Below are 26214 nucleotides of genomic sequence, written 5' to 3' on the forward strand. Positions count from 1 at the left end.
ACGTCTAAGGTCACTCAACATCGATCTAGAAAAAATTCGATTCAGAGAATTTCTCTGGACTTCAGAATTTCTCTGCACTTTCCAGAGAATTTCTCAGAGAAAATTTACATAGTGGCCAAAATTTTAGAGAATTTCTCTGGACGTAAATTCTCTCTAGAGAAAATGGGTCGGCCAAAAACTAGCTTTGAGTCCCAATTCTACAAACGAATAAAGAAAGAAAAAAAAAAAAGACATACTCAAGAAGCCAAACAAGTCTTTTAGAAAGGCATGTTCTTTTTCATCTCATTCATCAACTCCATATTTGAATCAACACTAGATTTCTTGTGTGATCCAGCTTTAGCAGTGCTACTCAGCCCCACTTGATCATCATCATCATCAATCCAATGTTCATCTAGTTCCCAGAGAATTTCTCTGGACTTCTCATAGAAATTCTCTCCAAAGAAATTGACTTTCCAGAGAAATTCTCTGTTTCTCTCCAGTGAAATGTCGATTTTGTTGAAAAAATCGCTAATGCGGACAAAATCCAAAGTCAAAACCATAAATGTAATAAGAACAATGAATTTGGAGTTAAAAGTAGGAATCAAACACAGAGGACATATATCTAGACATTCATTCTTAGAATTTTGTACAATAGTGAAGTAGAGAAAGAGAGAGAATGAGAGGAGTTTTGGAGAGAGAAACAGTACCTGGAAGTAAAGTTGATAAATATACGTTTATATATCAGCAACTGAAGAATTGAGAATGCTACCATACGTAGCTAGTTCGAAATAACCCGACAATGAATCCCTCAATCAGCCTCAACAAATCAACTCCCATACCACTCCAAATACCAAGCTTGCCATCAAATCTCTCACTTCTCAAGCAATTCACCTCCCTCTCTCTCTCTCTCTCTCTATATATATATATATATGTACACACACACACATATGCGTATCAAGTAAACTAGAGGAATGAATTTGGTTTTGCAAATCAAGGACATGGCATTGAAGGCATTGGGGGCGTACTGGAACTGCAATCTGTGTACAACGACAACTCAGCAGTAGCGACACAACAAGAGCTATGTGGAGTCGTCGGCGTCGGAGGGATTCTGGTACTGAAGGACGGTGGGCTCAAACTCTAGTTCAATGGCGTCAAGGCAGTAGGGAAAAGAGATGAATGCGAGGTTCAAAGGAATCTTGAGCGGCCATTGAAGGGAGTGAAGTGAGGTTTGGATTTAGAGAGAGAGAGAGAGAGAGAGAGAGAGAGAGAGAGAGAGAGAGAAAATTGGGAAGGCAAGAGAGAGAGAGAGAGAAAATGAGGTTTGATTTGAGAGAGTCAAATTTCTCTGTGATATATGGGTGTAGGGTTGAGGGACCTTAGACTTCATAAAATAATATTATGGATCTCTTTCATTACTAAAAATGGAAGAGGGACCTTAGACTAATTTTTTCTAAAACATAATATCCAATTCTTTCATCAAATATTCATGAAACTAAAGGAGAGTTATTTATTTATTTTTTATCAAATTGAGAATTTATCAAATCCTTCGTCAAATTTAAATTTGATGAAAATTTAAAAAGACGAAGCATTGGACATGATTTTTTTTTTTCCTATCAAATTTGATAAAAACAAAAAGGGAAAATTTTGAATAAGATGGGAATTTCTAAACATTTCGTTTGGTTTGAATGATTTGGAGAGAAAAGAAATAAAATAGAGAGAAATAAATTTTAATCATTTGTTTGAATTACTAAATAGGAGAGAAATAGGAAGAGATGAAGAGAAACACATATCTTATAATAATTATTTTGAATCTCTCCAAAAATTTGGAGAGATTTGGAAAAAAAATAAAATTAACTAAATATTATTTTGTTATAATATCAAAACTACCATAGTAGATATAGAACCAAAAAATAAAAAACTAATGCCAATAAAAGGTTAATTTGGTAATATCATTTTTTTTTTCCTTTCCCTCTTGTCATTTCTATCCTTTCTCTCTCATATTTGGAATCAAATAGATGAGAAAAATGGTGAAGGATTGGAGAGGGAAGAAAGAGATTTATGTATTCCTGTTATAAAATAGTAAATCAGATAAAAAAATATTGGTAGAGTTGAAGAAGGGAAACAAGTTCATTTATGTGATCAAGGTTGGAATTGGGTGTGATGTGTTTGTAGCTAATACTTTGATTCACAATCAGTTCGTTTGGGAAGAATTCTATTAGCATGACATTTTTATTTTTTAGCTAATTTTAGCTTGGCTAATTTAGCTTTGTTTGGAAAGAATTTTTTTATTGTTTAATTTTTTTTTTTTAAAAAAAGTTAAATAATTATAATTTAAATATAACATTTTATTTTATTAACGTATTTAGCCTATTTTATATTTTTGTGCTTCTTTAGTTTCAACCCAAACCCAACCCACTTGCCAAGCGGCAGCAATATATGCCAATTGTGAGTACTTTTAAATTGCGCACTGTTTGCTTGACAAAACGCCCGAAAGGAATGTCATATTGCGGAATGCGATGTTGAGTGCGTTCGTTGAAATGGGTTTGGTGTTCTTAGCTTGTGGATTGTTCGACGAAATGCCGGAAAGAAAAGTGGAGACTTCGAATTTTATGATTTCAAATTATGTGGTGTTTTTGTTTTGATGAGATGCTGCCAGTGAAATATGTGGTATCATAGAACGCAATAATTGTGGTTACGGTCAAAGTAGGACTTGTAAGCGCATTCACAATGGTTAAAATTATTTGTTAAAATATATGTTATATGACAAAAAATAATGAAAGTAGGATTTATGTGTTAAAGGGTTTATTAATTTGGAGAGTGGGTGATGATGCAATAGATCTGTTAAGATATGTGTTAAATAATGTATATATAAAAATAATAAGTACAATTTTTTTTTCCTTTTTTTTTCCTTTCCCTCTCTCTTTCTCTCTATCTCTTCTTTATGCCAACTGTGCTGCCAACTCTGCCACTGCAAACCCCAACACCCCCCTCCCTCTCTCTCTCTCTCTCTCTCTCTCTCTCTCTCTCTCTCTCTCTCTCTCTCTCTCTCTCTCTCTCTGGGGTAATAGAGCTTGCTTTAGTTAGCCAACAAATTAACAGCTGACAAAGCATACACTTAATAGCTCCATTGGAGCATCATTTGAGCCTTTCACTAGCCAAAATTTTAATGGCTGACACTAATACACCGTTAACGGCTCCACTATGATGCTTTAAATGAATCGAGTTGAGTAATAAGTTTCAAAATGTATTTAAATATGACTTATTTATCTTTCGAGTTAATCTCAAATGAGCTTTAGTGAAGCAAATCATGAGCAGAATTCAAGTAGTTTGGTTTTTTAGTAGTGCATATAACCAAGTCAAGTCGAGTTGTAGGTTGTCCAAATTTGGTTTGAAAACCTAATGAGTTTTGTTAGTGTATATTAGTGCATTATGTTAGTGTAGCATTATGTTAGTGTAGCATTATGTTAGTGCATTATGCTAGTGTAGCATTATGTAGTGTAGCATTATGTTAGTGTAGCATTATGTTATTGTTCATAGGCATCCAAGGCATCCTCTATAAATAGAGTGCCTTCTTTGTGTAATTCATACATACAATTTATAGAAACAACAACTGAATAATTCAGTGGCTCTTTCTCTCTCTCTCAATCCTCTATCACTCTCTCAAATTATTGTTTCATGGTATTAGAGCCCAGTGTTACATTTCTGGCAATTTTCGATTTTGGTGTTTAGTCCCGTACACAGTGGCATACATCAAACCGCTCGGAATTTCCTCACGATTCCAACGGCACCAAGCCCGTTCTCAGAACACCCTCCACGCGCCCACACGCGCCGCCTTTGTCTTCTGCGCGTCACCAGCTCCGCCACCACTCTCACACGCGCCCGCACGCGCCCTCTGTTGCTACTCACCTCCGCCACGCACCCCCACGCGCCCACGCAACCGCGGCTAACGTCAGCCCTGCCACTCCCGTACGCCGCGCCTGCTACTGTGCGCCTTTCGTGCGCCGCTTCACTACATTGCACCCGCGTGCGCCAAAACGGCTACTGTGCGCCGCGCCTGCGCCTGTTCGCTACCGTGCGCCGCCGCCTTCCTGCTAACGTGCTCCTCCCTGCACTCTGCTAACGTGCGCCGCTGACATCATCACTGACATCATCTCTGTCCAGTAGACCTTTCCTGGCTATTTTCGACATTCCGGACTCACTGGTACACTCTGTTTTACCAAATTTTGCTCCTACAGGTCTATTCCTATTGCTTTAATCCTACTCAACTAGTATTATGGATCGTCCTGATGCCTCCCATCTCATTTCCGTTATTTTGAATGGTTCAAACTATGTTCTGTGGGCCCAAGCCATGTCTTCCTTTCTCAAAGGCAAGAAGCTCTGGCGAATTGTCACCGGGGATGTGACTAAACCGGTAAAAGGCAGTGTCACTACTGAAACTACTGCTCATACTGCTACATATGAAGACCAACTTGAGGAATGGGACAGTAAGAATTACCAAATCATTACCTGGTTTCGTAATACCTCTATTACCTCTATCAGTCTTCAGTTTGGTCGTTTTCAGCTAGACTCTGTAAATACTCCTGCCAAAGACATCTGGAATTTTTTGAAAGAACGATACCAGACTACTGGTCTTGCCCATCAATATCAACTTCAGAATCAACTTCATCGCATGCGCCAAGAATCCACTCAGTCCATTAATGACTTCCTTTCTCAAATGTACTCTGTTTGGGATCAGCTTGCTCTTTCAGAACCGACTTGGCATAACCACGAAGATGCTGTTTTATTTACTATCTATCGCAACCAGCAAAGGTTGGTGCATTTTCTTATGGCTCTTACTTCCTCCTTTGAGCCCGTACGTGCCTCTCTGCTTCATCGCCATCCATTGCCCACTCTTGAACAAGCAATTTCTGAGTTGCTATCAGAGGAGACGCGTCTCGGTACTCTTCAAACTCATCATGTGGACTCTGTTCTGGCCACTCCTCCGTACCGGCCATCATTTACCCAACGGACCACTGCTTGCCTCTATTGTCAGAATCGGGGTCTTCCTTCAACCCATCTCCTGGTCAATTGCCCCGTCAGATCCTGCCGCTACTACAACAAACTTGGTCCTGGTCATCTACAACAGGATTGTTTTCGCAATCCATCCCGATCATCGTCCAATAGCCACTCCTCTCGCGGTGGCTCTGCCCGGGGAAGCTTTCATCGTTCCGGGAATCAGTCTCATCACACTGCTACTACTGCTTCTAGGAATCAGTCTCATCCCACTGCTGCTGCTGCTTCCGGGAATCAGTCTCCCCACACTGATGCTGTCACCTCTGCGGGGTTCTCTGAGTCGTCTACTCCGTCTACCCCTCGCTTTTCTCCAACGGATGTAGAGGCCATGCTCAAACAACTTCTCTCCCCATCTGGTACACCTCCTCCTACTGCTTTGTCTGTAATCCCAGGTAACTCTTCTTGGTATTTTGACTCTGCCTGTTGTAATCATATGACCTCCAGTTCTACTATCTTTTCTTCCTTCTCTTCATCTCCTCATATTCCCTCAATACATACTGCTGATGGTTCCCTCATGTCTGTCCGTCATGTTGGTACTGTTTCCACCTCTTCTTTATCTATCCCTCAAGTTTATCATATCCCTGCTCTTACCTTAAACCTTATTTCCATTGGTCAATTATGTGAACTTGGTCTAACTGTCACATTTTCTGCTACTGATTGTTTGGTACAGGACCCTCAGACGGGGCAGACTATTGGGATCGGCCGTAAGCATGGACGTCTCTATGAACTCATCCACCTTCATGTTCCTGCCTCTCCTCCGATTGCTGCTCCTACATCTACTTCCTCATTATCTCCCTTTCATCTTTGGCATTGTCGTTTAGGGCATATTTCTGTTAATCGCTTACGGTCTTTGGTTTCTAGTGGACAGTTGGGTCATGTACTTCCCGATAATTTCGATTGTATCCCCTGTCAACTTGCCAAACAACCTGCTTTACCATTTAATAAAAGTACTTCAGTTTCCCTTGCACCTTTTGATCTTATCCATTCCGATATTTGGGGGCCCTCCCCTACTACTACTATGGGGGGATCCCGCTATTTTGTTGTCTTTATTGATGATTTTTCCCGGTTTACTTGGCTTTTTCTCATGAAAACTAGGTCTGAACTTAAACACATTTATTATAGATTTGCCCAAATGGTCCACACCCAATTTCCAAAACCATCAAAATTTTTCGCTCTGACAATGCTATGGAATATCGGGATTCTGATTTCCTTTCCTTTCTTCAGCATCATGGTACACTGCCTCATCGTTCTTGTGCTGGCACGTCCCAGCAAAATGGCCGTGTTGAACGGAAACATAGGCATATTCTTGACACTACTCGCGCCCTTCTTCTCTCTTCTTCCTGCCCTGAAAACTTTTGGGGGGAAGCTGCCCTCACTGCTGTTTACACTATCAACTGTGCTCCTTCTCCTGTCATCCATAATCAAACTCCCTTTGAACGTCTGCATGGCACTCCCCCTCCTTACGCCAATCTCCGGGTTTTTAGCTCTACCTGCTTTGTTCTACTTCAATCCCATGAACACACCAAGCTTGAACCTCGTTCTCGTCTTTGTTGCTTTCTTGGGTATGGAATTGAACATAAAGGCTTTTGCTGTTGGGATCCTCTCTCTAAACGTCTTTGTATCTCCCGCCATGTCGTTTTCTGGGAGCACCAAATGTTTTCCTCGCTATCCTCTTTTCACTTACCCGCACTCTCCACTACTGTCCTGTTTACTAATCCTTCTGTCGATCTTTTCTCTGCTGATTTTGATACAGGTTCCTCCTCCATCGAGACGCCCTTGCTCACTCCTGATCCTGTCCAGCCTGCTCTCCCTGAAGGTCTACCTCTTATTGCCACACCTCCTTCTCCACCGGTTCTTCCTCCCACCGATCCTCCTACGGGTCGACCACGTCGGGTCACTCAACCTCCTCTCCATCTTCGTGATTATATTGTTGGATCTGCTGCCTTCTCTACTTATGAACCTACCTCCTATCGTGAGGCTTGTACTAATCCTCTTTGGCAGCAAGCTATGACCGATGAACTACAGGCCTTGGACAAATCTCATACTTGGGATCTTGTTGATCTTCCTCCTGGCAAGACTGCCATTGGCTGCAAATGGGTTTACAAAATCAAAACACATTCTGATGGCTCTATTGAACGCTACAAAGCTCGTCTTGTTTCCAAGGGTTTCAACCAGGAATATGGTATTGATTATGAGGAGACATTCTCTCCTGTTGCTCGGCTAACCTCTGTTCGCAGTTTACTTGCTGTTGCTGCTGCTCGCCACTGGGGGCTCTTTCAGATGGATGTCAAAAATGCTTTCCTCAATGGTCATCTTATTGAGGAGGTCTACATGCAACCTCCACCTGGGTCCACTTTTCCCCCTCATCAGGTTTGCAAACTACAGCGTGCTCTCTATGGCCTCAAGCAAGCACCTCGTGCTTGGTTTGCTACGTTCAGTTCTACCATTCATGATTTTGGGTTCACCTCTAGCTCCTATGACTCTGCTCTTTTTATCCGGACTACTTCTCATGGTACCACTCTTCTTCTTCTATATGTGGATGATATGATTATCACTGGTAATGATGAAGCAGGTATTCTCCACCTCAAACAGTTTCTCCACCGCCAGTTTGAGATGAAGGACCTTGGTACTCTTAACTACTTCTTAGGCCTTGAAGTCTCTCATGATTCTACTGGTTCCTATTTGTCCCAGGCAAAATATACATCCGATCTTCTGGCTCATGCTGGTCTGACTGATTGCAAAACTACCTCTACTCCAGTTGATCCTCAGATTCGTCTCACTCCTCTCGATGGGACTCTTCTCTCTGATGCTACTCTTTATCGCCAACTCGTCGGCAGCCTTGTCTATCTCACAGTAACTCGTCCTGACATTGCCTATGCTGTTCACATTGTCAGTCAGTACATGTCGGCTCCTCGCACTCCCCACTATACTGCTCTACTCCGCATCCTTCGCTACCTCAAAGGCACTCTGTTCCATGGTCTTCACTTCTCTGCTTCCTCCTCTCTTAACCTGCGTGCCTTTTCCGATGCTAATTGGGCTGGGGATCCTACGGATCGACGCTCCACCACGGGATTCTGCTTCTTCTTAGGGGACTCTCTTCTTGCTTGGCGTAGCAAAAAATAATCCCTCACTGCCCGCTCTAGCACCGAAGCTGAATACCGAGCTCTTGCTGATACTACTCAAGAACTTCTCTGGCTTCGCTGGCTCCTTGCTGATATGGGTGTTTCTTCTTCTGATCCTACCCCTCTCTATTGTGACAATCAGAGTGCCATTCAGATTGCTCACAATGATGTCTTTCATGATCGCACCAAACATATTGAGATTGATTGTCATTTCATTCGCCAGCATGTTACCTGTGGTACTGTTCGTCTTCTCCCTATCGCTTCCGTCGATCAACCCGCTGATATCTTCACTAAGACTCATCCTCCTGGCCGTTTCAATGATCTTGTTTCCAAACTCAACTTGGTTGATGCTTCCCATCCTTGAGTTTGCGGGGGGATGTTAGTGTATATTAGTGCATTATGTTAGTGTAGCATTATGTTAGTGTAGCATTATGTTAGTGCATTATGTTAGTGTAGCATTATGTTAGTGTAGCATTATGTAGTGTAGCATTATGTTAGTGTAGCATTATGTTATTGTTCATAGGCATCCAAGGCATCCTCTATAAATAGAGTGCCTTCTTTGTGTAATTCATACATACAATTTATAGAAACAACAACTGAATAATTCAGTGGCTCTTTCTCTCTCTCTCAATCCTCTATCACTCTCTCAAATTATTGTTTCAAGTTTTAAAACATGTTCAAGCTTAACTTGTATATAAAACAAGTTGATTTTAAATAGGTTTTTAACGCTTCGAGCTTGAATTGTTTGGTTTCATTTGGCAGCATACTCACAGGATTGATATTAATGGTTTCCTAGCTTGTGGACATGTTCTCAAAATGAGTGTGCATTGAGTAGGCTGTGGAAGTCTTTGGTAATAGTTTTAGGAAAGATGTTAGTACACGGAATTCACTGATTGCAGGATTAAGCATCCATGCCTTGGGAGAACATGCCTTGCAGTATTTTCACTGAAATGCATGTGGATTGTTTTTTAGCCCAATGAGGTTTACCTTTATTAGTGTTGTGATTGATCTCATCATGGTTGGTGTTCATGGCCATCTGATGAACACTATCTGTATGGATTTTACTTGGTCCTTTTGGATTATTAGAAGAGGCTGGGGAGCTTGTGAGAAGAAAGCCATTGAAAGAAGCTCCTGTGGTTTGGGAGCCTTTTTCTGGGTGCTTGTAGAAACCATGGTAATATTGAAATGGCAAAGAACATTGCGAGGAAGCTCTTAAAGTTGGATCTTCAAGAGTCCAAGACAGTTCTAGTTATGTTCAGTTGTCAAATTGTCGACTATTCATACATCCATGGGGAGATGTAATGATGATGCTATGAAAGTGAGGAGAAGGAATGAGCCCGGTTGTAGCATGATTGAATTGGATGTGATTGTTCATAAATTCTTAGCCGGGGAAGGAGGAGTGTTTTAAATATCAGATTACGTACTAGGATTTTAGACTTTCAATACCAATAGTCATTGATATATCAATCAATATATGACCGTATCCGATACTGATGCCTATCTCAATACCGCTGTTTAAAACATGGGAAGAAGTGCTTGCCTAAACAGGCTTGATGGATAAGAATGTTGATATTTGATAAAAACAAGTTACAACATAGACTCATTATGCTGAATCCTTGAGAATATTTTGCTGGTTTCAAAATGCTGTGAAGACTATTTTGCTGGTTTCAGGCAAGCAAGCAAGTCACAATGAGGCTATTGGAGGATAAAAAAAACCCTATATGGTAAGTCTCCTTGACTGAATTCATCTTCTGAGACTTGCAAGTATTGGAAGAACTTGCTGTTTGAACTTATTGTTTGATGAAGAACATAAAACATTGTTACATTTTGTGCGCTTCTACTTCTTTTTCTTTTTCCTTTTTTTTTATTATATTAATTCTTGATTTTTTTTTTTATTTTATTTTATTATTTTTTTTTGTTGTTGTGGTTAATTTATGCATCTCGGCATCTACTAACTCTTCAAGCATAGTAACTTGGCTTTCAGTTTCTTGCAAACAAAAATACAGAAAAAATTTGAAAGTAGCTTAACTGTCATAAATTTAATCTTTAACTAAATGCATTCTTTTCACTTTCATTTTGTTCACCTCTATTTCTATTACTTCAACTTTCCATCATTTGTGGACCTGGAAATTGCTTCAACAGACATCCTTTTAACTTGAATCATAATTGTTATTTTTTTTGGTCATAAGAAAATTGAAAGTGCAACTTAAATATAAGTTAAGCATTATAATACAAGCTAACCATGCTAAATTATTTACAATGACTACTAACTAATCATGATAAAAAGTTCCTAGTCATAGTTCACTATGTTGATTGCATTATGTAATTCAGGACTAAAACTCTCCAATTTGAGCTCAAACCATACCTGCCTGAACACCTCAATTATGAGATCATGATATTCATCGGCATTCAATGTCAGATAACAAGCCAACAATTCCTCAAGCTCTTCAGCTTTCCTGATCCCTCTCTCATTGATCATCTCTATCATCGAATTCCTAAAATCCTGATCAGGATCGAACGAGCTTTTCACCACCGCAAAGCTGTCAAAGGCAGTTCTGTCCTCAACTTCTTTCGCTTTCTTCTTCATCTTCATCTTTGCTTTCTTCATATCTTCCAGAGCTTTGATTCTCGGCGAATAAACTTTTACTTTGCTGCTCTGTTTTGTTCTTCTCTGCACTTGCCTGTTTATGTAAACAGATTTCCTCTGTTTCTCACTCTTTGAAATTAGCTCTTTCATTTTCATTTCCTTCAATTTTTCCCACTCTGATCTCTGTTTTTCTTCACCTATCCCATCAGTTTCCTCCAAATTGAGAGCTTCAAAAGCGCAATTCACAGAAGAGACATAAAAATGTTTTCCAGAATCAGAATCTGTTTTTTCAACAATCCTTATCGGTTCAAGTTCAAATATATCTTTCTCCAATGGGACTGTACTATTCTCTTCTAATTCTTCCAACTTTTCTCCCAAAACTCTTCGAATTGTTCTTCGCGATTTTTGATCTTTCACAGCTTTCCTCCTCTGTACTTTGAGTTCTCTGCACTCTCTTTCTTTTTCTACTCGGTTACACGCAACAATTTCCGGTGAAATCTCTAAACTTGGCGGCAATTCTCTCTTGAAATTTCGTATATCCGGAACCATGTCATTGAACTTCCATGTCTCTTCTCTTCCTGCCATTTTCGACCCAACTGGAAATTGAAGCTCCTCATCTGACTCATACCAAACTGATTCCAAACCAACTGTGCTTTTCTCTCCTCTAGGCCTGTCCTCCCCAAACGAAAGCCTCCAGTCAGAGTCATCACTGCCGCCATAGAATCGACCATCTTTCCAAGTTGCAGGCTTTGGATTGCTCCGAAACACAAAATTCGGTTCGGGTTTTTGGTTTGGTTTCATGGGTTTGTGGTCTGAATTGGTGCCCTTTGGCTTGAACTTGGAAAGCCATGACATAGGAAAGACATGAGACATGGAAGATGAACAAGGTTTCTTTCTTCCCCACTTCATCATTCTCTCTCTTTTCTCTCTGTTTTTGCTTGTGAATTTGGGAAGTTATTTGAATTTGAAGATGATGATAAGAAGTGAAAATGAATAGTGGTTGAAGCAGTTGAGGGGCTGTTAATTGGGAACGTGGGTTTCATACTGGGGTTGGGTGGTGGGTTTGTGATTGTGCCCCTGTTTCTTTCAAAAGCAAGGCCCGCCCTTAAATCTTGTGACCACTTTCTCACTTTTTTTGTACTAATTAGTTTGTTTGTGGACTTTTCTTTGTAGAATAGCTGTTCTTGAATTGTGGGGACCTCTTTCAATTCCTCTATAAGGAATAACATGAAATATATATATATATATATATATATATATTATCCTTTAACAAGACTATATGTAAGATCTAAGGAGTTGGTAGGGGTGAATGTGTGATCTTGGGGTTTGAGTGTTACAATTGTGAATGCATTTTCAATTTTTCTCAAAAAAAGAGGAATATGCAAAAATTATCAAGTGATTCTAGCACGTTTATGTGTATTTTCAATGGTATGTAGTTATGTGATCAATTTGTCTCTATTTTGTTTAAAAAAAAGTTCAAATCTCCTCTTATTATTGGATAAACACGTAATTACATGGTATTTTTAAAAATACCATGTAATTTCTTTAGAATATGTGATAGTATATAAGATAAAACTTAGAATTGGATAATACGAACCAAAGTAGTGGGTGAGGTGGTTTTAGGGAGAGTGAAAATTTGTATTATTTTGGAATGCAATTTTCTTATATTTTGTAAATATATGTTTTTTATTTGAATAATTTTTTTTAGTATAAGAATTAGCATTACACAACTTCATTTATATTGTCCCTTTAAAAAAAAAAAAATAGTATCGAACATACATTTCCAAATAAAATTGTTTTATATGGTATATGTACATGTTATTCCAAATTTCACTTTTCTCTGGGTGAGGTACCTTTGGTCCACATATTCATATGAAGGTCCCAGAAGCTAACTGACTTTATGGTTTGTTATCTTCCTTTTTTCCAAACAAAAATCAATAATGGGTTTTCTTCTTTTGCTTTAGCTTTGCTTTTACTTTTTTTTTTACCACCATATGATTATTGTTTCTTTAGTCAAAGTTCATATGATTTGGGGGCCATTGCATTTATGTTGAATGGGGCCTCCAAGTTGGGTTGTGCAATCAACCATTTGGTTGTCTGATTGTATTAGATCAGCCCACGTCCTGGCCCACCAAAAACCGGGCAGGAAGGAATATGTGTTTTTGGGGGCAAAATGGTCTTGTGTTAAAGAAAGGGCTTGGGCCAATTCTTAGGTTGGGTTTTAGAGTTTCTGACTTGCTTGGGCTAACAAAAACTTGGCATAGATTGGCCTTTCTAAGTGCCTTGTTGGGGACTTGGTTTTTTTTTTATGTTTTTTTATTTTTTATTTTTATTTTTTTGGCTTTTTAAAATTTTTATAAGGTGAAAAAAGTTAAATGTATTTGAGGATGATTTTTTTAATTGAATATATAGTTTTGAGAAGAAAAAAAAAAAAGCGATTGATTTGCAATTACGTATGAAGGTTCCAGAAGTTAAAACAACTTTCGAGTAATTTTTTGTCTAATTAAGATTTAATTTTATAAAATTGAGGGTACGATTTTCCTTTTTAATTTCCAGTCAAGGGTTGTTTGAGATGATCTAAATAAATATATTTTTTGACTTTTTATGAAAAAAATATGTAAAAAAGTAAAAAGGTAATTTGATTCAAAAAACTAAAAAGACAGGAAAAAAATGTACTAATATTCAATATGCCAAACAAGCTCACTTTAAGAAAAATCTAACTCAGAGAATTTGACTCAGTTTCTTTAGTCAAAGTGCATAAGATTTGGTGGCCACGACGTTTATGTGAAATTGGGCCTATAAGTTGGGTTGAGCAATCAAACATCTAGTTGGTCTAATTGTATATTAGGTCAGCCCATGACCTGACCAATCAAAAACTAGGAAAAAAAGGCCTTGTGTTGAAAAAGGGCTTGGGCCAATCCTCGGGTTTGGATTTTGCACTTTCAGACTTGCTTGGACTGGTGATGCAGAAGAGGAAAATAATTGCCCCATCTCAAATCAAGGAGAAGTTATCTGGTGTTATCAGAAATCACGTGATTACGTGTCCATTCAACAATAAACGGACATGTAGGGTGTGTTTGGTAACGTTTACGTTTTCAGTTTATATTTACAAAAATTTTATAAACTGGTTTTTGTTTATTTTTTGAAAAACATAAACTACAAACGCGTTTGGTAATTGACAAAATGTTTAAAAAAAAATTAAAATATAAAAAAGAGTGAGAAATGACGAGTGGTGGCAAGTGGCGGCGGAAGACGGTGGTGGAAAGTGGTGACAATGGGTGGTGGGTAGTGGTGGCAGGTGGGTGGTGGTGGCGGTAAGTGGATGGGTGACGGTGGCGGGTGGTGGATGGTAGCGAGTGGGTGGTGGTGGCAGGTAGGTGGTGGTAGGTGGTGGCGGGTGGTGATGATGGGTGGGTGGATGGGTGACGGTCGCGGGTGGTGGATGGTAGTGGCAGGTGGGTGGCGGATGACAGGTGGTAGTGGGTGGTGATGGTGGATGGGTGGGTGACGGTGGTGGCGGGTGGAGGATGGTGGCGGGTGGTGGCAAGTGGGTGGTGACAAGTGGGTGGCGGATGGCGGGTGGTGGTGGTTGGTGGCGGGTAAGTGGCGGATGGTGGTGGTGGTGGTGGTGGGTGGGTGGGTGGGTGGGTGACGGTGGTAGGTGGTGGGTGGTAACGAGTGGGTAGTGGTGGTGATGGTGGCGGGTAGTGGTGGCAGGTGGATGGGTAGTGGGTGATGGTGGTGGTGGTGGTGGTAGTGGGTGATGGTGGTGGTGGTGGTGGTGGTGGTGGTAGTGGATGGTGGGTGGTGGTGGCAGGTGAGTGGCAGGTGAGTGGTGGTGGTGTGTGGCTGGTGGTGGTGGTGGTGGTAGGTGCGTGGTAAGTGGTGGTGGCAAGTAGGTGGTGGTGGCGGGCGGTGGATGGTAATGGCAAGTGGTGGGTGGTGGCGGGTGGATGGCAGGTGGGTGGTGGGCGGTGGGTGGTGGGTGGTGGTGGTGGTGGTGGTGGTGGGGGTGAGTGGTGGGTGGTGGTGGCGGAAGACGGTGGTGGAAAATGGTAGCGGGTGGTGGCTAGTGTTGGGTGGTAAAAAAAAAAAACTGAAAACTCAAAATGGAAACACATTTTTTGTGTTTTCATTTTTTGGCCAAATTTATAAACTGAGACCACTGATTTATAAATTAAAAATTTTACCAAACAAGTTTTTATTTGAGTTTTTAAAATTTTTGTAAATATAAACAGAAAATTAAAAACGTAAGTGTTACCAAACGGCACCGTAATAATTTTTTAGAAAATATAGGAACAAAACTTAACGTGTAATGGACTTGCTGGTCGTCAGATCATCTCCAACGGATATATTATAATTATGTGTTGATGTGCTAATTGATAAAAAGCGATTACTCATTTTATATTTAAAGTGCTTGTTAATTTAGAAAGTAAGTTGTGTTGCAATCGAGATACTAAAGAGTGTGTTAAGTAAATCGAGGGGAAAAAAACAGTTGTTTCATAACCCTTCCTCCTCCCTCATATGCATTAGTTAGGCCCCTCTCCTCTCTTATTCTCTCTCTTTCGCTCTCTTTCTCTTCTTTGTTAATACATACCGTCACTACAATTAATTTCTGAACAAACAACTGACCATAATTTTTTATTAGTTTAACACCTCCATTAGAGGTAAAAATTGAACCAAAAATGTGTTAGCTAACCAATATTAGCTAGTTGTTCACTATAACTGTAGATACTCCAAGAATAACTCCAATAATAACAGGCATTTTGTCCAGTAAAATACACAACTACATTTTATATTTTGTCTAACCACTCTCCCTAGTATTTACTTTGTTTAGCCTCTAAAGCTCTTCACATATAGCTAGTCAAAAGAAGATAAGACAAAATGCCAATTGTGTTGCCTAGCATGTTAGAGATTCCATTTTACAATGAGGTTAAGCAAAATCCTAAAATAATCCAAATATCTCTCCTATTAGAAATGTTCTAAGACCCTTACAATGAGTTGCTTTAAATTTATGGAAGAGGAAAATTAGCTAATCATCCTCTGATTTTCTAACTGAAATGAATGACCCAAATTCAAATGTGGCTCTAACATGTTTAGAGATTGCACTCTACAAACATCGTTCACACTCCTAGAAACTTGCACATGTTTTAAGCCATTTCTGAAAGAAGAAGGTTTGGTCACTATTCAAGACCTTGTGCCTTTTATTTTATTTTGGAAAAGAGTGTTCAAAAGTCCATCTGATGTGTCTTTCTTGTTTGGATAGTGACTCGGGTGGCTATTTGGATAGCCAATGACTTGAGGAAAAGGGAAGAAAATTATGATAGATAGGTGCTCCATACGTGTGTGATGGATTGGTGTTGCATTTGCAATAGGGTAAAGGGAATGTGTCGAGTCATATTCTTTTGCATTGTCTGGTCATGAAAGAGGTTTGTGTTTGGTGTTGATACCCTGGTAAGTTGGGATTTTGTTTGCTTTTTGGAAATGGGGATTTGAATGGTATAGGTTAGGCTTCGTTTCGGAAGCCAAACTTTCAGTTTTTTTGACTAAAATAGTCACAAAAAATAAAATAGACTTTTTAATCACAAAAAATAAAACATCACATTCAACCCATAATCATTATATTTTTTCTCTCACAAAAAAGTTTAAAAAATCCAAAAAAACCAAAAAAATCCTTCCTAAAAGAGGTTTTCAGTAATGCTAAAGACCTCTACTTTAGAGGCTCTAATGAGGTGGAAAAGGGCAAAAAAAAAAAAAAACAGACACACAGTGGCAGTGGGTGGAACCCACTGCCACATCACTAGTGGCACCTCTATTTAAAGATTCCAAGCATTTTTCAAGAGATTTTTTAGCCCCAGGCTAAAAAAACCAAAAAACCAAACAGTCAAACAACTTTCCAATCAAATCCATAGTTACAGAAATAAAAGATTTTTGAATAATGATATAAAAATAAAAAATATATATTAAATTTATCATCAAAATCATATGACCATAATATTTTCATAATTAAATATTATTTAAATATATATTTTATTTAAAAATATAAATTTCAATACAATCACATCACAACTACCAAGATGTTGCTTCTAAATTTCATGAAGATACTACTTGTAGTGGAATTTCATCATTCATCAATAAATTTTATTTCAATAATAATATTTAAAAAAAAAAAAAACATCCACACCAAGTGTACTAACTGGATCTAATTTTGAAGTGAACTAATTGATTCTATTATTTTGAAAATTTAATAAGCTAACCAAATCGTAGAACTCTTTAGAAACTAATCAGAACCATATTGCCAAAAAACAGTTCTAGTTTAGTTCTATGATTTTAAGCTAGAAAATTTGTTAGGGCATCATCATCCTATCTAGTTCAATTTTTTTTTTTTTTTTTTTTTTAAATAATCTAATTACTTGAAATTCAACACTTAACCACCCTCTTAAAAAACGAATCAAACCGTTCAATTTAGACAAATTGACATCGATTTATCAGTTCTACCAAATTTTTTGAACACCTACACGTAATTTCAGCACTGGAATTTGAGTGGTTGGTGTAATGATCTGAGGCATATTGGTTAGTGTCATCTTTTTTAAGCATATTTGGTTGGTGTACCTTTTTTAACTCTGATGGAGGCATAGCACCATTTTTTGAATGAACAAGAATAGTTCTAATTTCCACCAATCTCATAGACAAACTAAACCACTAGTTTACTATCGATCAAATATTTGTATTTGCTCTTATTAATCAAACCATAATTTTAGTCAAAAAGGTCCAACAATAACCACAGATGAGATGAGAGTTTATCAACAGCTCAAAACCATCACCATTTCTTTCCACATACAAACCACCATATTTGTATAATATTCTTCTTCTTTCCTATCATATTATATATGTATAAATGAATGAATTTTTTGAATGTAACAACAAAAATGGGAACAATAACACAAGATTGGACATTATTACTCTTATAAAACTGGTACTGAAATGGGCAAAGGGACTGTAACATCACCAGCAAAACTTGTCTCTCTATTTGCAGCTGAATTGCCAGCAAATGCATACCCAACTCCCAATCCACCAAAATGCAAAACTGCATTCTCACACCTCTGGAAAACTCTAGCCAGTGATGCCGCCTTTCTCCTTGCCCGTTTTGTCCCCGTGAAGAGCAGAGTCTGAAGCAAGCCAGCCAATGAGGGGGCTTTCAACACTCTCTCAGCTGCAGCGGCCCCACCGCTCCGACACAACTCGAGCAATGCAGCCACAGCATTCTCTTTCCCCTTCGGAGTCCCACACCGCATCATTCCTATTAATCCTTCCACCGCTGATTGTTCGTTCCCCACTGTTTCAGCCCCAATTGGCTGCCTAACAATCAATGCCAATGCACCCGCTGCTTCCTCAGCAACGCCTTCAATTCCCAACGCTTTCACTAGCGCGGTTACAGCCCCCGATTCTATCATCCTTGTACAATTATCTGTGTGGGTCGATAAATTGAACAAAGCTGTTACTGCATCTTTCTTTCCTCTTGGGGTCCCTCCTATCAGCAACCCTGCCAAGGCTTCAACTGCCCCATCCTCATCCGCTATTCTCTTCTTGTATTCGTGAACTGCAGAGAGGCTAAATAACGTTGCTGCAGCATTTTCCCTTGCCTCAGTTGTGTGTCCAAATCTCAAAACTCGAACAATTGATCCTAAACACTCTTCTTCACCCATTATTCGGCTCTTGTTCTTGTCATATATTGATAAGTTGAGCATTGCGGTGACAGAATTCTCTTGTGCAACAGCATTCAAAGAGGAAAGCAGTTCTTTCAAATGAGGGATTGCGCCAGCTTCTGCAATGTAAGCCCGGTTTTCTCTCCCAGTTTTTGCTAGCAAACGTATCTCACGGGCAGCAATGGTTTTTGCTATCTGTGACCCGTTTGCTAACTGTTGAATAAGAAGAGTTGATGTGGCCTTGTTAGCTTCGGTCGCAGCCTTGCTTGCTGAAGCCGATGCAAAAGTTTCAGCAGAAGAATCTGCATTCTCCGGTGGGTCATAATGTAATCCATGAGCAGTGCACCACTGCATAATCAAGTTTCTAAGAGCACAATTAGGAACAAGCCGGGTGTGAATAAGCATTTGTCCGGTTTTTGGGCAAGTATAATGCCCATCCTCAAGCCACCTTGATATGGAAGCTTGATCATAAGTCTGTCCTGTTGAAATTATCACCGGTTCTTTCATCAAATCCAATGTTATTGGGCAACAAAAGTCCTTCGGAATCTTGACAAATATCTCTGAATTTTTTCTATTAATCAACCCTTTCTTCAGCTTATTCTGTTTCCCACTCTTCAATTCCACTTCATCCTCCTCAAACCCAAATAACAAGAACCTACAATACCGAGTCAGCGCTACAAACCCATTAATCACGGATACGGATGGCTCCAAATCACCATCATGATTCACAATTTGTTCTTCCAAAAACTCAATTTCCACCCTAAAACTTTTTGCCCCTTGAATTCCTAACCTTTCAACGAAAAAAGAGTGCAATTCCACGGGACAAGGAACTCTCCCGTTCTCAAATTCATCAAGAAATGAAAATAATTTGAGTCTCAAGGCCTCGTCATGTTTATCAATCAACAATTTCGAACGTTTCGCTTGTTTATGCAATAATTCAACTTGTTCCCTAATATCATCACTCAAATTCAACTCATTCAATGGGAAAACATCTAAGAGAGTGCAAATTTCTTGATTGAGATCATGAAAATGGCCCGAAATGGAATGGTTTTGAAGCAAAAGCCACAACTTACAAGAATGGAAGCAGTAATCGAGAAGCATCTTCGAACGAAGCAACAACAGGTACACCTCCTTGAAGCAGAGAATCGCCGTCGAAGACAGATTCAAACTCGAACTCGAACTCGAATCGCGAAGATACTCAAACAGAAGGACGAAGACCTCCACCTTCCGAATCAACGACCGCAAATTCTTGCGCTGAAACGGCAGCGCTCTCCCCGAGAACGAAGCAATCAGCTCCGCCGACACCGCCTCTAGGGTTTCCACAAGCGCCACGTCCGTCAGATCCACCGGCGCTAAGAACGCTTCTAGCGATGGCGATCTCCTCCTCACCGACGAAAATATCGCCGCCGACGCCATCACCAAAACTCTTCTCAATCTCTCTCTACAAATATATATATGTTTCTATATATATCGCTCCTTCTCAACAGATCTCTGCAACAACTCTTCTCTCTCTCTCTATATATATATATGATCTCTGCAACTTGTCTCTATATAAATTGATGTTTGTGTCTGCAACAGAGGTTGTGAAATGGTATTGGAATTTAGTGTAGAGTGTTTGGAAGGTCAGAAAGTAAATATAAGGAATGGAAAATGAATGACTGTAACAATGAATCCGCGTGATAATGAAGACGAAGGAAGAGAGAGAGAGAGAGAGAGAGAGAGAGAGAGGATTGACTGAAGTTTCAATAGGAGGAGGAGGAGGAGCTGTTTTTCTGGTTATTGGATTTGTATCTCTGGGAATTTTCTAGGCAACTCCTTCCATGAAAATGACATTTGTTTTTCTTAGCTTTGACGGACGGATTGCTCTATGTGATGTGTTTGGGTTCATCTTTATTCTGTCCATTCGTTTCACACATACAGTAGGCATTGACTCCTCTTACTTTTTGTTTTTTCATTTTTTTATTTTTTTATACAAAGTATATTTGTATTTATATTTACAATCTCCCTAGGTAGTTCTACGAATTTTAAAATGACATTGTTTTAACTTCTTCTCTTTATTTATTTATTTATTTATTTATTTATTTTTTTATGAAAAAGAGAGGCTAAAGAAGAAAGAGAGAGGAGGATCAAAGAAAGAGGGGAACAGAGGGAGTCGGAACTCCCTCCACCCACCAACGCCGCCATCACTGTCGCAAATCTCTTCACCCATCGGCACCGCCATCGATCCTCCTCTCTGTGTGTACACACATAGATCTGTGTGTATACACAAATCTGTGCTCTCCCTCCATCCACCGGCACCGCCATCACCGTCGCAAACCCTTCACCTACCAACGCCGCTGCAACCCTCCGTTGTGTGTGTATACACAGATCTGTGTATACACATATAGATCTGTGTATAGATCTCTCTCTCTTTCTCTCTCTCTCTATTTCCCCTCTATGCTTTTCTCCTTCTCTCTTCTTCCTCCTATGCTTTTCTCCTTCTTCAGTCTGTTTCAGAGAGAAAATAGAGAGGGAAGGGAAAGAAAGGGAAAAAAAATAAATAAAATTCAAAACGACGTCGTTTAGGGCATTCAAGCCATTCGGGGCAAAGAAATTTCGTGTTACAAATCATTTGTGTTATATTTATAACTACAATTACAATTTTGTTTACTTTTACAGTTCGTTTGAATTGAGTGATTTAGAAATTAAAAAAAAAAGATATATATTTTTCTTACGTTGTGTTTGGTTAAGAATTTGATAAGAGATTTGAAAAGAAAAATAAAAAGAGTAGAATAAAATATGCTTATATATTTCACTTAGTTTCACACAACTTCATTTTTCTCATTTTCAAATCTTTTCTCAAACTTTCCAACCAAACATAGAGTTAGGGAAAACATTATGGTACACACTGTGCACCATATACAATTTATAACTAAAGAAAAAATAATATAATTTCATACTTTCTGAATTATAATTAAAAAAATATCATAATTAAATACAACATGAGACATAACCAATTAGCTCCTGAATCATAGCTAAAATAATGTCATAATTAAAAAAAAAATTAATCATAACTATAAAAAATAGCATAACTACAAATGCATGTAATATATCATTTTCAAGGACTGTCTAGAGTAAAATTTCCCACTACAATAATAGCTACACTAATGTGATGTAACAATAATATATTGTAGTACACATCACAAACTTCCGTGAACAAAATTTTGGTACAACAGTGGTGGCTTTAGGCTTTGTAGGCTTATAGTTAAGCCTTCATTTGGAATTTGGATTGATTTTTTTAGTTTTTTCACTTTTTAATTATTTTAGTTTGAGGTAAAAAAAGTTTTATTTGAGATAGACTTTTTAGTTTTTTTAATTTTGTGAGAAAAAAAATGAAATGATTATAATTTGGATGTGATGTTTTATCTTATTGAGCTAAAAAACCTATTTTGTCTTTTTATGACTATTTTAATCGAAACCCTATATGCCAAACGAAGTGTTATCATGGTTTAGAAGTTTGAGATTCATCAACTTATGTCTCAACTCTCAAATGTAAAAATAGTAAGGTTTAATTCTTCAGGGGTAGCCTAGTTGATAAGTAGGTATTATCACGACCCAAACTCGTTCTTATAGGTTTAGTGTCGTAATCAGCTAGTAATCCTTGGATTACCTAAGGCCTCCGAAGAGAATAACATACAATAAGGGGTTGCGGAAGCAACAGATAAAACATACATATTCCACAGAGCTGTGTTAACATATATGAGACAGAAATTTTCAAAACAAAAATCATATATATATGCACCTATGACGTCATAGATATGGTAGCCTGACGTCACCTATATACACAAATAAAGTCATAAGGGGACTAGCCCAATACATATGCAATAGGAAAAAGAAACTTGTTCATAGCTTCAAAGGACAACAAAGTCTCAAACATGTGCCACATAAACTTGTCTTGATCACAAAATGGAACCTTCTCGGGAGGAACAACAGTTGGTTGACAAAACAAAGACTCCAGGCAACAGCTTAGACTTGGTCACCCGCCTACTCCCCTACATACATAATATAAATAGTAAACGAAAGCCTAGTGAATAATAACAAAATAAAGGTTTTACTAAATGATGTCCATACAGAAACAGAGTCTTCTACATAATCAAATGTCAAAGCAGAAACAGATTCGTATATATAATCATATTCGTCTTCACAGTTCATACATTTCACTTGATAGTACGTGGTACATCCATTAGCGTTAACAAATCCGACGACCCATGAAAGGACTACCATAAAGGCATTCCGATGACCCATAAAGGGACAGCCATAAGGCATTCTAATGACTCATGTGCACAGAGACGTTTCCAATGACCTATAAAGAGACAGCCATAAAGGCATTTTAATGACCCATAAAGAGATGTATATCATATGATGCTAAAGATGCCACGAATGCATTTCAGAAACTTGGACAATCATTCATTCACACAAAATATAGCATTTCAGAAAACTGATCATTCCATATCATCAGAAAATAATTAAAGTTAAACATAACTTTACAGATTTATTACTAACAGATGGCTCGGATAGCAAAATAGAGAAAGCTAGCGATTCAGATAGTCTATGACGCATGACTTACACAAACGCATAGCAGATACACATTGAAATATACGCTCGGAATATACATAACTCATTACGTTTCGTTTTTAGTATATTTATAGGTCTTATCCTCATTATTATGTCTTAATATTGGCTTAGGAGTGCCTAGGATGCAATAAGGATGCTAAAATGCACTTGAACACACGTCTAATATGCTGGAAATAGAGGTCTCGCTCGAGCGCAACTTTCTTCGCTCGAGCGGACGTCTAAACATGTGAGTAGTCACTCAAGTGCAACTTCCTTCGCACGAGCAGGCTGTAAACTATGCAAAAGTATTGATTGCTTGATTTTCTTCGCTCGAGCGGGCTGTAAACTATGCAAAAGTATTGATTGCTTGATTTTTTTCGCGCGACGCAAGCTCGACGGTCACTCAAGCGTGAGACTAAGGTCTTCACTCGAGCGCAACTCTTGTCTCTCCAGGGGTTTGCAAAAATGGTAAAGTTCTGGGAGCATGAATTTTATGCTCGAGCCAACTATTTGTCGCTCGAGCGGGAGTATCGAAGAAAGAGTGGTCGCTCAAGCGCAGGTTTTGTCACTTGAGCAAAGAGCAAAATTCTAGAATTTCCAGATTGCACTCCCAAGTTCAAAACTCGAATTCAAAGTTGTAAAACATGTTCCTTTGGGACAAAAACTGAAGAAATCACTTGTAAACTTGCAAAACATCATGAAAAAAGAATCATTACTTAAAACCAAGGCTCAAAAGCAAGTGGATTCTTCAAATTTAACTTGAATTATGTGTATACATACCATGCATGTGTTAACTTGGGTTCAAAGCTTTCAAAACATAATCAAATGAGGTCTAAAGGTGAGAAATATCGTGAATTCTTAAAAGCATGCTAGAATTACTACATGCATGAGAGGAAATCTTTGTAAACAACTCCAAAACTCTATGAAATGCACATGCATGCATGGGATGCTCTTCTTTACTATTTCCTTAATTCAATACATGCATCTCATGGCCTAATTTCTTCGAATGCAAACACTAACCAATTAAATTACAAGACTAGAGGCTTGAATGCTCACCTTAGATGCTTAATTGAACTCTAGTTGGCTAATTGTGTGAGTTTCCAAGTCAAATCCCCCAAATCTTTACAAGAGTCAAGCGTTGAACTCAAATTCTCCTGGGTCTCTCTCTCCCATGTTTGGTGAGTATAAAGATGATAAAAAAAAAAAAAAAAAGGCTTATAAAGGCTATTTTGGCCTTATACAGGCCCACTTAGTTTAGTTTAATTAAACTTGGCTTAAGCTAATCAAATGGGCATTATTTATTCTAATTTAATTGTTCTGAATCGAATTTTAATTAAACCTACCATAAAATTCTAAAAATTCCACATAACACATATACCAAGTCAATTTCATGATCGGATGCCTTAAGGTCTTCAATTCACAAAATATAACAGAATCTCAAACAAATATTCCTACAATAAACAGATAAAAATACAAATAATGCAACACACATGCAATTAATTCAGAATTCCATCTTAATTGCCCATTAGGCATAATTAATCATTGTTTATCAGCTAATCATAGGTCAGGATTGTTACAAGTATATTCTCCACGTATCCAACTCGGATTTGACTATAGTTGACTCTTCTCGTTTATGCGAATTGTACGATTAGGGAATGTCGTTTGATTTTCAAATTTATATTTTTGGGGTTTGCTCAAAGAATCCTGCTTGAGAGATGTTCTCACTTATCACAAAAAATATGTATCTTTCTGTCACGACCCAAACCCGCCCCTATGGGTTTAGCACCGTAACCGACCAGTAATATGAGATTACCAAAGGCCTGCTTAACAGTAGTACAGTAAGATAGAGTACAGGGGCTGGCGGAAGCCAATACAGTAAATAAACAGTGTCCAATGAGCTGTGACAATCTGTATGCAAAAAGACTTCATTCAAATATATACAGTCAGACAAAACAATATGTACATATATACATTCATTCAGTTCAGGGACCTAATCCCTATTAAACAGTACAATACAGTAAACAGTCTATACAGTTATGCAAAACAGATACAGTGACAGACGGGGAGATTAAAAAAAACACCCCTAAGCCGTAGCTTGACAGGCTCGGAACCTCGCATTGAGGCACATAGGTTGGCTCGACAAAACTGGAGTTTACCCCGACGCTTCTAGCTGTGGTCTGGTGCCTGTACACCTACATATATATATATGAACAATGAGCTAAAGCCCAGTAAATAACACAATGCGTAAAGGGGTTAAGAATGAATGTCCTTACAGTAATGAAAACAGTTCATTAAATCAGTATTTCAGTCGTTCAGTCGATACAGTCATATGTGGTACATCCATTAGCATAATAGTACAGTAAACAGTAGGTCTTAAAAGACCAAACAGTAAATGATGGCCATCAATCAGTAACAGTAATGGTTCCAACAAGGGAACCGACAGAGATCTCTGTAACAGTAACAGTAAACAGTATTTGCTAAGGATGCCACAATACAGTTCAAAATATAGGACATACATTCATTCAATTAACAGTAACAGTTCAGAAAGCAGTACAGTTCAATTGTTCGGAATATAATCATTTTGAACATATCTTTACACAGTTGTTACTCACAGAGTTCTGGGCTACAGTAAGGCTAGAGCGCGTCCCCAGTCGCCAACCCTACACAGTTACAAATTGAACACATACTAAGCTACACAATTAGGAAAGATAATAACTTAATCCCTAATTTGCCTCGGTGTGTTCTACATCTATATCCTCGTTAAGATGCCTTAAACTAGGCCTAATAATGCCTAGGATGAGATGAGGATGCAAAGATGCACTTTCAAAACATTTTCAGAAAACAGGGGTCACACTCGAGCGTAGGTTACTCCGCTCGAGCGGGCGTGCAGACAAAGGTTCCCGCTCGAGCGTAGACTTACCCGCTCGAGCGTTCTGCAAAACAGTCAAAAGTGCTGGATAGGCAAAAATCACGCTCGATTGGGCGCTCGACACCCGCTCGAGCATGAGACACAATGTCCCGCTTGAGCGTTAATTATTCTGCTCGAGCGGACTTCAAAACAGAACAAAATGCTGGGAGCACGATTTCCACGCTCGAGCGCCAGTCACCCCGCTCGAGCGTGAGTCCAAATTCTGGAAATTCCAGATTTGAACCTCAAGCTCAAAACCAAGTTTTA

At 38.7% G+C, this 26214-nt stretch overlaps 2 protein-coding genes across 2 annotated transcripts; both read right to left on the reverse strand.

The window, feature by feature from the left end:
* Positions 1-10283: 10283 nt before the first annotated feature.
* On the reverse strand, positions 10284-11825 carry LOC114275022 (transcription repressor OFP5). The gene has a single exon (XM_028216996.2). The coding sequence runs from the start codon at positions 11650-11652 to the stop codon at positions 10444-10446; it is 1209 nt and encodes a 402-aa protein (XP_028072797.2). The 5' UTR covers positions 11653-11825; the 3' UTR covers positions 10284-10443.
* Positions 11826-17592: 5767 nt separating this feature from the next.
* LOC114275019 (U-box domain-containing protein 17) lies at positions 17593-20355 on the reverse strand. Its single transcript, XM_028216991.2, has one exon. It carries the CDS (start codon positions 19860-19862, stop codon positions 17706-17708), a length of 2157 nt encoding a protein of 718 aa, XP_028072792.1. The 5' UTR covers positions 19863-20355; the 3' UTR covers positions 17593-17705.
* Positions 20356-26214: the final 5859 nt, after the last annotated feature.

The sequence above is a fragment of the Camellia sinensis genome, chromosome 9 (genome assembly GCF_055761805.1).
Source record: "Camellia sinensis isolate YWXY chromosome 9, ASM5576180v1, whole genome shotgun sequence".
Taxonomy (NCBI): domain Eukaryota; kingdom Viridiplantae; phylum Streptophyta; class Magnoliopsida; order Ericales; family Theaceae; genus Camellia; species Camellia sinensis.

Bases quoted from the DNA above. Each gene is read 5' to 3' on its own strand.
- LOC114275019 (XM_028216991.2), bottom strand. From the start codon at position 19,862: ATGGCGTCGGCGGCGATATTTTCGTCGGTGAGGAGGAGATCGCCATCG.
- LOC114275022 (XM_028216996.2), bottom strand. From the start codon at position 11,652: ATGATGAAGTGGGGAAGAAAGAAACCTTGTTCATCTTCCATGTCTCAT.